Raw genomic sequence first — 12,551 nt, 5'->3', positions numbered from 1 at the left:
TAGAAACGTTAACCTAACCTATCTTACCTTTATTCAATTACAGACTTTGGAATATTCCTGGTGAAGTAATAACTATAATCTATGGCCTACCCTCCACAAGAAAAGTTACATTGTGCACCTTCAGTTATAGCTATTTATGTGAAACCTAACATACCTTAAAGGTGCACTGTGTAACTCTTCATGGAGATGTCATTGCTCTGCCTGGAATATTCCACCATATGACATTAAATAGTTCTACATTTATGAAATTACAGGTGGTTTTATAGTTAAGAAATACCTTGGTCTGATTTGATTTGTCTCCATGATGACAGAAAGGTTTAATAACATCTCCTCAAAAAAAGCAAAAAGCAAAAAAAAAAAAAAAAAAAAAAAGAAAAGCATTTGACAGACCCTCCACCAGAAAAGTTACACAATGCACCTTTAACATGCACATTACTTACATAATCTGAATTTAACACTTCTCTATGTAATATTGTATGTATTACCATTACAAAATAATCATAATAGTTATAATTTTCCATAGCTGATTCCGAAAAGTTCACCATGTGCACTGTAAAATACTCACACCTCTTTTGCTGAACACCTGTGTTGTCCTTTTGCTGATCTCAGAATGTGCTTTCTGAACAAATGCTGTGGCTTTTACACTCTAGTTTACATTTGTTTGCTTGCTTTAAAGTCATGCTGCTCTTTGGATAAAAAATGATTCAACATTTTCTAACACTAACAATAACACAGAGGATCCCATAACTATAATGGAGGCACATAAAAGCAGTGTTCGAGGGCACAGTACTGTCACTTCTCCATTGCAGGTCTCGGGGGACTTGTGCATTTTATCCTTTCAAAGAACAAAGGTTTTGCTGTTCATTGAAAGGTGGTTTGGTGTATTTTCCCTGCCAAATAATCACAGGGTGTGTTGCAATAACTACAGTTTTTGACTACAGTGTTGACATAGTACTTATTTGCTTGGATAACTACATTTTAATTGTCAGCCTAGTGCTACCATTTATCTATGTGGATGGTTTTAATTTATGTCAGCAACTGTGAATCTTAGACAAAATTCAAGGAGACACTGACAAACAAATGAATTAATTGTTAATTTATTACTGTGACAAAGTGGGCCTTTGTCTCATTTAAACTCATTTAATTGTACACATTTGTTCATTTCTCCATATCCTGCCTAAACAGTTAGACATATAATCCTGCATTTTGTTAGTCCAGTTAAATTATCACACACACACACACTGTTAAATTAAATATACTTTATTTGTTTCTTTTGTTTCTTTTCAGTTACATCATACATACATTCACTCCACATGGTCTGGAGGCAAAGAAGGTGCCTGCCACAGGTCGGCCATATTTAAAGCCTCTGGGGGAGGTTGTGGGCCAGACCATGTGGAGGGGAGTACTGGCTTCAGTTCATTCTTGTTTCATGGGTTTTGTGATGCATATATTTCAATGTTTATAAACACAAATAATAAACGCTAATACTGCAACTAATATATATCATGAAACACAAAAAGTATTCTTAACTTTAAACATTTCTAAGATTATTACTTTTTGACATTTTTTGCATTCTGGTAGTGGTAGTTGCAGATTTACACCACAAAAACAATGCTAAATGTACAACTTAAAAAAATCATGAGCTGCAACAAATAAATACCAGAAACACTATTGCACATAGTTTGTATCTGTAATGAGTCATTTAAAAAATTTTATAAAACTTTTAACAAATTGACCCCCCCAAATATTGTTCTGGCTTTCATATATTGAACGTGGCAGGCCTAGCTAATACATTCAGGACCAACTGAAGAGTTGAGTTCCCAGCTTGAAATCCTGCTTCAATATTTGGTCAGTATCTTGTCATGGTCTCACCCACTGGAAAACTGGAGCTTGAAAGCCTCACGCTGAGTTCAGGAACCACACAGAGCTTTCATTCATTTAGTACAGCCCATAGCATGAGTTATGTATGTTAGAAAGATTTCCCACTAGATTTTAATCTAGTCAATGCAGTCAATGTTGGTTTAAAATTATAAATCGGGTAGCTGTCAGTCCATATGCATCAAATGTGGACAGTGATTTTAAAGCTCCTGTGTTTAACTCATTTGAGTGTTATTTTTGAAGTGTTTTTGTTGACTCATATGTTTAAGACTAAAAAGTGCCCTGTGACAAATGCTTTTTTTCTCCCATCTGTCTCCAATCAGTACAGTATTTAAAGATGTAACGTTTCTGATGGTAAGTCCATCAAATGCTTTTTCCATGCAGATGTTATTGCTTTGTCTGGAATGTTTCACACTATGGTATTAAACCTTTCTATCTTCATGGACCTGTACCAACCTGTAATTTAATAAATAAAAGGTATGTCTGTTTAATGTCATACTGTGGAACATTCCAGGCTGTGCAATAACATATCCATAGAAACAAGCAGGTGACAGACCCCCAACCACAAAGTTACGTGGTGCACCTTTAAGGAGATACACCCTTTCTTATCTACTCGTATTCACTACACAGTATTTCTCTTTCGAACTCCTTCCATTATGCGTGATACCACTAAAAGTCCTGGCAAAATATTCAAAAACTAAATCATGCTTTGGCTATGAGCTGGTAGAGTCTGAAAGCATTGTATTTTAATCCATGTTTGAACATAGTCATCTCACCATTTGTATTTTTTCTAGGTACAGCGGGTGCAGTGTAACAGCCGTGACCTCATGAAGGTTGACCTGTCCTGACATTTTTATGGGTTTATCTGCACAACTAAAGGTAAGGGCATTTTTACTCCCACCTACGGCTTGATGTAAAAGTTCTCTTCTCCATCTAAAAAAACAGCAGTAGCAGCAGCAGTAGCAGCAGCAGTGGCAACAGCAGTGGCAGTAATAATGAGAAAACTGATGCAACTGTTCTAGTGAGCTTCGGATTGTGTTTGGTTTGTTTTTTTTGCCAAACCTCTTTATACAGTAGACTTGTGTCGCCATTTAGCTGTTCCTGCCTTGATGTCAGTTGCCTAGGAGCTGTAAACTGGAGTTGAACCTGTCTGTAAGAATAGTGGCTTTGAGTTCAAATAGAGAAATTCCCATTCAAACACCATAGCGATAGGAGAAAAAAAAACACACACAAGAAAAAAAACTTTGGTCACTATGACAAGACAACATCTTTTCGCTACATGTCTTAATCTTGCTCCAGACAACTGAGTGCTATAGTGATTTGAATAGATTTGGCCGGTGAAGGCGCTGTCAACTCCAGACCTTGTACTTTCTATTCTGTCTTTGAGCTACTGTTTTGGACGTTCTTGTGAGTGCAGTTCATCACTAGACTTGCATCTGTGAATCTTAACCAGGAGTTACTGTCTGGTCCTCTCTGAAATATGACTGAAAAGACATGCACATAAAAAGAAAGATTTACAATGTGCAATGAAATTCTCCAGAAAATGTGAAGAAAGCCAGATGGAATAGCATTGAGAGTGGGACAAAGGGATAAACCACCTGATGTACAATAAAGTATGTCCCTTAAAAGAAATGAGCGTGGTCATCACTCATAACTTAAATATTGACTTCTTTGTTTAAATCACATGTTTTTGGTATCATCCTCCTTAAATAAATGGATGTAGAAGTATAGTATGTTGCCGTCTTTGAATTATTACTATAGCAACTGATTGATTGACATTTGGAGGGATTGAGTTTTGTGTGACTCTTTAGAAGGAAGTTCATCCAGGAGTCACTGAGAGGATAAACTTCTGGATTACAGCCAGTGTTGGAAGATCTATTTCATTCATTCTGTTGTGAATATTCGATTTTTTTGTTTGTTTGTTTGTTTCAAAAATTCAGCCTAATTTATTTATTCATGTAAGTTTAAACAAGTTTCAATTTTCTTACATACACATAAGATTCCACTGACTGCTGGACAAAAGATGAATTAACCACATGTATGTAATGTAACGACCCATCCAAACTAGTACATATTCGAGTCGTTTTCGTTGCGTGTGCAGTGTTCGTCCACACTAATCTGATGGAAAACAACTCCAGAGATGGAATGATCTGGTTCTGCCAGCTCTGTACAGATCTGATCCGGCACTGTGTGGACGCCAGAAAACATTGATACATTGACGTAGGAGCTCTAGTTGCCGTCCTTATTGGACCACGTCACTGTGACTTGCGCCTTCCTAATTCACTGGGTTTCGTGACATCGGTCATGTGATTCTATTGTGGAAAACCGTTTAAACAAACCATAGACAAACTGGAAACAGCGTAGCTAGAACTACTTACTACTTTCACGCTTGCAATCTTCCTTGGCTCGAAATCGGCTGCTGTAACTTCAGACACAGTGCTCCACTTTATTGTTTTTACCACCCATGTGACGCCAGCCTAGTCATGTGACTAGTGGTTCAGGCAGAGTTGCGTTACTGTGTGGATAGGGAACGGACACAGAAACGTGTCTTAATACAAATTGTTTCGAATATGGTGATTCATTTCAGTGTAAACGTAACCTAAGTTTATACATTAAATACATTAAATTCACATTACAAAAATCACAAAAGCATAAATATTCCCAAAATAGCTTTAAAAGTTCAGTGCAGATAACTGTATTTGACTTCACATTTTATTCAGCTTTGGAACCAGCAGACAACATTGCCATATAATTTACAGCAGTTCATTCAAGTTTTCAAACCAAGAACCTCTTTAGAACAAAGACTATTATAGGTCTAAATCAAGCCTAACCTTGCCTGACCATCCAGTCTCTTGTACATTCTGTTAGAATACAGAAGGGACTGGAACTGGGTAATAGAGCATGAAAAACTTCCATCCAAACACGATCCAAACACAGCACAGTGTGTCTCAAATCCAGAAGACATCTCACCAAAATTCTCTTAACATTCAATAAAATGAAATGTATAACTTCTTTTACCTGAAATAAGTAATAGTTTGGTGCTTCGATTGTTGATTATGTAAAAATCTGTGCTTTATGATGTTTTTTTCACACCCTCTGAAATTGACAAGACAGGATACTGCTCCAGATCCACTCATCTTTGTAAAGTTTTGTCAATGCTTGTGGTTCTGGCTGGTCAGGTAAGGGCTAACCCAGAGCTACCCCGTAATGGTAAAATGAATTTGAGTAACTCAAGAGTTGTAAAGAGCAGAAAGAGACTGATGTCTAACAAAGAAGAAGATCATTACTATGAGACTCGGGGACATGAGCAGTCAACAAAATAGTATTCTCAGTTGAAATCTGGCCATGCGTGCTTCCACTGAGCTATCCACAAAGATCGTTCTGGAGATCTACTTGGTACAGCAGTGCAATTTCTCTATCACCCTTTACTACAATTTAGTTCTGATGGAGAAGTTAACCCAAGGGGGACAAAACAGTGGATTAGCCTAAAACAAAGACTCTAGTTGCAACTCCATTTTTATCATGGCATTTCCCAGTCAACAGCTTGATAAGACTCAGGTCAGCGCAGGTTCCTTCCTTCAAACAAGCCATAAGGGTTCAAGTGCATTGGTAAAGGAACAGTACGGTGATCCATCTGAGAGACAATCCCAGTCTGTCAAGGTCGTCCCCTCCCTAAATCCGAACTCCTCCAAAATGGCATCGGTTTAATTAACTCCCGGGAGCCTTCCGGAAGAAATGCCATTGTAATAGTCTGCATATTAATTCTCTGGCAAGGGACCAATTATAGTTGATTGTCAGTGCAGCTCTACACTCAGTGTGGTTCATTATCACGTGTGAAGACCTAATGTGACCCCTGTGTGCTACTTTAATTGTATTTGACTATAAGTTGGGAGTGTTTTGTAACATATTTAACTAGCCAGCTTTGGGGGGCATCATATGGGTGGATGATTAAGCACTATTAAGGGGTCTAATGTACACTGATCCTATTATAGCAGTCTGCATTTCCCAATCACTTTCCATTTTTATTACTCATATTGATTCTACAGTAACCCTCAGCTCACATTGGTAGATAAATCTATTTTATAAGAAGCTTTCCGTGGATTGCGGAGTGATGAAAAATTGGGACCATTGCTGATAATAGATAACCGATTAAAAACCTTCTTTTTGAATGGTCAGCAGCCCTCAAATGGTGACCGTAACAGGAAAGGGACTTTGACTGAAACCAATGAATAATGCTTATAGAAAGACTTTAACGTTTATGCTAATGATTTAAAGCTAGGGTACCCAACTTTCTTCTTGTAAAATCCACACTGTGACAACCATGTATTCTGTCTACATCTAACTCTAAAGTATTTTTTCGTAAATAGAGTTGTACAAAGCTGTAGAACTGATTGAATTGGCATCCACTCCAGTTTCAATTCTCCATCTGCAAAAAGCCGTGCATACTCTCAAATTATAGGCATGTGAATATCAACAATGAGTCAAAGAGTTTATAAGGGTGAGAGATGATTTAGACAGATTTAAATACATACTTTCTCCTTTCACAGCTTGAAAATGAATTAGCAAATTATTGAAACACACATTTATTTCCTAAAATATTACCCTGAAACTATTCTTTCAAGGTTTTTCATCAACAACAGCAACACATTTGATTGGCTAAGCTCCCCATGTTTACCAACCTCTCCATCTGCCATCATAAATAACTTTCAGTATCTAAATGCTATGGGAACAACAGAGCTCTTCTAGCACAGTGGTGTTGAAGTGGTCCACCATGTTTACAGCAGCTCTCAGTAATAATTACACTGTATGGAACTATGTGGCGTGAGTATACTTACAGCTGGGGTTGTGTGGGCGCTTTATTAAATGGCCACAAAGAGTAACATCACCCAAGAGGATTGCTGTCCGCCATGTTTGACAAAGCAGCAAATCTCTCTAAATACCAGTGAAAATGCTTCTCCGGGTGTATGGAAAGTTTACGTTTGTGGTCCTGAGGCGTAGGTCAATGTATTTATATGTCTGGATTTTCACATGGTTATTACCGTTTGAATAAATAAGCAACCCCTACTTAATTTATTGTTGTTGCTAACAGAAACATATTCCCACCACCTTGCCTTACGTGTGATTGGTTGTTCTGATCTAGCGGGTCAAAGAGTGGTCTTTTATGGTTCAAAACAGCTGTCATTCCCTAATTTTACACCACACCACTGCTGACAGGTTAAAAGGCCCAGTTCTACCACATGCTATTTTGGTTATGCCCAGTGAGTCAGAATTCCCATGAGACAAAATTGATTTGTTCATATTTTTCCTTTTTCCCTTCCCATTTTTCTGTCACCTTTTTATGTATAAATGTCAGTGGTGAAGTACTGTTCTTAAGCAAAGTACAAATACTTAAAATTTCATCTTAAGTACGTTTTAAAGTGGATATTTTTTACTTTTACTTCACTACATTTGAGAGCAGGTATTTGTGCTTTCCAGTCCATTACATTTTTGAACTGGTCTGAAAATTGAAAGTTGTTTTTTTTTTTTTTCTGAGACCTGCTGAAAAATGACATTTGAAGATCTCACTATCTCTGCAAAATACTTCTACTTTCTGCTATGGATGTAACGATATAATCCAAAGATCTTTCTACGAGATTATAACGAGATGCATCTTACAGTTTATTTATATTTATTGCGATATTTTGCAGAAGCTGTTATAATTGTAAACAGGACACTTTTTTGCTTTTAAAATACCATGGCAAGATTTTGGTGTGCATTATTTCCGTTATAATCCCAAGAATTCAACTAAAAAACATATTTCTTCATGTTGTCTGCACTAAAATGAATCATGGGATATGTAGTTCCCGGTGTTTATAAACTGTTGCTACTGTAAAACCATGCATTTAAGCAAAGGAACTTGTAAATCGCTATATTGTGACAGCCCACGATATTATTGTGAGACTTTTGACGATACGATATCAAGATATTTTGGTTATTCTTACATCCCTACTTTCCACTCTTTAAGTACGTCTTAAACATTTTAAACTTTAATACGTTTACTGTACTTACATTGATTTTTTCATTTTTATTTTTTATGTGATACTTTTACTTGACTGTTTTTTGCTCCAGTATCTGTACTTTTACTTACAAAATAGAGTACTTCTTTCACCAATGATGAATCTGGAGATCATGTGACACAATCCTCATTCCATCATTTTGTACCAGATGCCCTTTCTGAACCACCAAACAACACACGAGTGTTTCCTTTTTTCTTCTTAGCCTAGTACTGCAACTTATCACTTTGAAGTACAAAACGTGGGCTAATAGTGGGCTTATAGGAATTGCTTACCTTCCGAAAGTCTATATCTCTCCAATGTAATAACAAAGCACCCACATAAATCTCTCTAAATATATTGATTTAGCTATACATTGCAGAGCGAGTATTGACAAACCAAAGGATACAATGACAAATGCCTAACTTATGGAGTGACAGCTGCAGATTAATAACAAGTCTGGAGTGGATCTAAAACCATAAGGCTATTAAAAGACTAACTCCAGTGGGGTTTTCCTGTCTTTAGCTGCATATGTTGTTCTGATATCACTGTTGTTTTGCCCTTGTTGTCGATGGTGGTTGGAGACTGTATTGGGATGCACAGTGCGGTGGAGGATGGCAGAGGCAGAGGGGCTCGGAGCGTGACTAATCCTGGGATCTCCTGTGCACAGCGGATGGATACGCCGGGGTGTCCTTCACGCCTCACGGGCCTCAGATTGGGACCACACACACACGCACACCAGTGACACCGCGGCGGGATACAACAAGTGAACGGACAGGGGAATACACAGCCGGAACGTGTAAGGTTGATTTGGATGTCATATGAAATTTTTAAGAAAAATAGAGAAAGTAGGTGCCCATAGTTTGATGGCTTTCTCTCCATCATTCAGAAGTGTAGATAGTATAAAGTTGGTAGCAATTTTGCCTCACTGCAAGAAGGTCACCGGTTTTATTCCCCTTCTATGTTGAAGTTTACAGGTTTTAACTTTCATTGGGTAAGAAATGTATCTGTCTATATATATGTATACTGAGCCTTTTCCACTTAAACTTAAACATAAGGATTTTACAGTTTCTATGGTTATTTCATTTGCATAAAGCGCTGATATCAAGAATCACTTCAATGCAAATTATAAGTATAGATACTAAGGTAACATTCGGCAAGTTCCACATATTGCTAATGAAAATACTAATATTAGCTTGGAACACTTAACTTCAGGATATTGTATATTTACACAACTCCATTACCGATAATGGAAAATGTTGACTGAAATATTTGCCTTTTATGTGTGTATAATTGTATGATTAAAGCATACAGTTTTTGCACAGAGGAAGGAAGAGGAGTGCAGCCTCCTTAGACTAGGAGAGGCTCTGCTTGGAATGTTAATTGGTTTGACTGGTCTTCCTCCACGATAAGACACAGGGCTCTTTGAAAACGCTGGAGATCAGGATGTCCCTAAGAGAGGAGACGTGCTTACTGCAACCAGGCCCATCCCTCTTTCTTTCTCTCTCTCTCTCTCCCTCTTTCTCTTTCTCTGTGGGAGGGACAACTTATATTTGGACCTTTGTTTTTGTAAATAGGGTAAATATTGTAAACAGAGAGTATATGCAATTTAATACTTTTTATGTGAATAGTACAAGGTGTGGATGAAATTTAATGCAAAATGTTTTTGAGGGAAACAATAAAGGTCTGTTAAATCTAATCTTTCTCATTCTTTCTCTCTCTTTTGATATCTCTCTTTCTCTCTCTCTCTTTCTTTCTCTCTCTTTTCTCTCTCTCCCTTCCTCCTCCCTCTCTCTTTTTCTATTCATTCACCCCCTTCTCTCTCTCTCTCTCTCTCTCTCTCTCTCTCTCTCTCCCTCTCTTTTTCTATTCATTCACCTCCTTCTCTTTCTCTCTCTCTCCCCCCCTCTTTTTCTATTCATTCACCCCCTTCTCTCTCTCTCCCCCTCCCTCTTTCTTTTTTTTCTCTCTCTCCTCCCCTCTCTCTCTTCCTTCTCCCTCCCCCTCTCTCTCCCTTCCCCCTCCCTTCTCCCTCCCCTCTCTCTTTCCCTTCCCCCTCCCCGCGCTCTCTCTCTCTCTCTCTCTTCCTTCTCCCTCCCCCCTCTCTCTCCCTTCCCCCTCCCCCGCTCTCTCTCTCTCTCTCTTCCTTCTCCCTCCCCCTCTCTCTTTTTTTATTCATTCACCCCCTTCTCTCTCTCTCTCTGTCTCTCTGTCTCTCTCTCTCTGTCTCTCTCTCTTTCTCTCTTTCTTCTTCTCTCTCTCCTGCTCCCTCCTTACATGCCACTGTCGTCACATAAATAGACCGTCTCAAATATTAGACATTGCAGGGTGATTCGTACGCACACTCGTATGCATTATTAAAAGCTGGGAGGTTTTTGAAGTTATGGAAATGAGGAGACATTTGGTGATACAAATCTAACTATCATTTGAATAATTCCTTGACTCATCCCTCTTTTTTAAGGGTCTTCACACATCCAAGGAACAGGAGAGGAGGGACAGTTGTGCACTTGCTGTTTAAAGAGGTGATAGGAGATTAAGTTATGGCTAATACTAACAAAGACCTTTGGCAGTGGGCCACTTCCCCTACATTTAACCTTAGGAATTATAAACAACTACTGTATTCTATTGTGTATAGGTTCCGTAGACAGTATGAACACAAGATTAATTTATAGATGGATGCATGCATGAGTGTATTGTATTAGAATTGGATTAACTGACTTAATTTTTATGGAATACCTGATATGCTTATTACACTCCAGGACTGACTTTTTCTTCTCAATGTTTTTTTTTTTTACACTTACCAAAGACATCCAATATATGAGTATAATATACATAACGTGTAATTTAATATATTGTGACAGCCCACGGTATTATTGTGAGACTTCTTAAGATACGATATCACGATATTTCGGTTATTGTTACATCCCTATTATGCTATGATTTGCCTTAGGTCTCTAAATAGACACTTAGGTAGTTATATAGTATGTCATTTCCATAAATAATGCAAGAAATACATACAGTGTTTTGCTCAAGGGAACAAGACATAATCGTAATAGCTAGGATTGATTCACCAGCCTCTACATGGGCTAAAGCTTTTATACTTACTGTACATACAACTGTCAAGATAGCTAATAACTCATAAAGATTTAAAAAAAATAACTAAAAAGACAGATACAATGACCACATTTATGTAACTATTTTATTAAATCAGGTTGTTTTGACAATGTATTCTGCTGTTACATTATGCTTCACATTATGTTTACAGCCCACACAGAGCTCTTGTTGTGGATGCAGTCTACGGCACTTCCCACTGTGCACTGCTCAGACCGTGTAAGTCCTTTATACCCAGAGGCAGAACGCAATACTATGAAATAAAAACAAAAAAGAACTCAACGGCGTTCAAGTGTTTGTCTCACACAGCTCTCCCAGGTTAGATTAGGTGGGCTATAGTTGTGTTTGAAGAGCTGACCCCCTGACCACAGGTATTGATTTATGAGAGCGTCCAGATAAGATTACTCTGTTTTAGAAGTAGGAGCACTATGAGAAACTTCTTCAGGCACTGGACAGTTTCTCATGTCTTTATTCTATTTGTGTTCAAAATGTTATGACTTTTGCGGGCTTGAAGATAACCACTCACTGCATATTGATGAATTATCTCCTGCTTCAGCCATGGTGCATTTTGTATTTTTGGTAATTAAAGACGATGTATTGTGCTTGTGTCTACTACATGGGTATTATCTATGACACCCGTGGATCAATATGTTATAATTTCTACATTTTAAATCGCAATATTCATCTAACAAACATAAACAAGACAATCCATGTATCATTCGTTCATTAGTTTTTCCAAATAAAACCAAAAATAAGAAAACCAAAAAAGAACTTTTTTTTAATTATTTGTCTCCAAAACCAAAATGACAAAACGGATAATGATTTGTTTTTTCAGTTTTTGATTGAGTGTTTTTAGTGTGAATTTAGTGTGAATAATGGGAAAAAAGGATAACGGCCATTTCCCGTTTTCGTAACTTAGACTGCGATGCCGGACTATGGACTGAAAAAGGATTGATCCCAGGACTGAACCAGGACTGCATGTCGAGACCGGAACCGAGACCCGAACCGAGACCCGAACCGAGACCCGAACCGAGACCCGAACCGAGACCCGAACCGAGACCCGAACCGAGACAAGTTTCGTCTTGGTTCAGTCCTGGTTCAGTCCTGGTTCAGTCCTGGTTCAGTCCTGGTTCTGATTAATCTGATTAATAATTTAAACACAAAATTGAGAACTGAAAAAAAAAAATCGCTATCTGTTTTACATTTTGGTTTTGGAGACAAATAATGAAGAAAATGTTTTTTTCATTTTCTTATTTTCGGTTTTATTTTGAAAAACAAATGAACGAATGATATACGTATTCAAGACCACTGACTTCTGCATTAGAAAACTCTGGTGCCCAGTGGAAGCTGGCGAAACCATAAATGTCTTCACAACTGATGGATAACTGCAGATCACTGTAGCACTTTTTAAACTATTTAATATCTATGCAACGTTACTGAATCATGCATGTATCACAGATTAAGAAAATAAAATTGAAATTGGAAAGATGTAGAGAGCAGTGGGTGTATGCCTGGTGGTGAAAATGGGCA

The 12,551-nt window shown here is 37.8% G+C and overlaps 1 protein-coding gene across 6 annotated transcripts in view; it reads left to right on the top strand.

Moving 5' to 3' along the window:
- Positions 1-12,551, top strand: part of arvcfb (ARVCF delta catenin family member b) — a 266,391-nt gene that overhangs the window by 44,405 nt on the left and 209,435 nt on the right. For all 6 annotated transcript variants that reach the window (XM_055161604.1, XM_055161603.1, XM_055161602.1 and 3 more), the window contains exon 2: positions 2,673-2,757. In XM_055161604.1, the coding sequence (XP_055017579.1) occupies positions 2,734-2,757 (24 nt within the window). In that variant the 5' untranslated portion in view covers positions 2,673-2,733. The remainder of the gene's footprint in view (positions 1-2,672; positions 2,758-12,551) is intronic.

The sequence above is a fragment of the Boleophthalmus pectinirostris genome, unplaced genomic scaffold (assembly GCF_026225935.1).
Source record: "Boleophthalmus pectinirostris isolate CB_2022bp ecotype Guang Dong unplaced genomic scaffold, ASM2622593v1 HiC_scaffold_4, whole genome shotgun sequence".
NCBI classification, from domain to species: domain Eukaryota; kingdom Metazoa; phylum Chordata; class Actinopteri; order Gobiiformes; family Gobiidae; genus Boleophthalmus; species Boleophthalmus pectinirostris.
The sequence above is the reverse complement of the archived record's forward strand: the minus strand, read 5'-3'. Positions and strand labels throughout refer to the sequence as shown.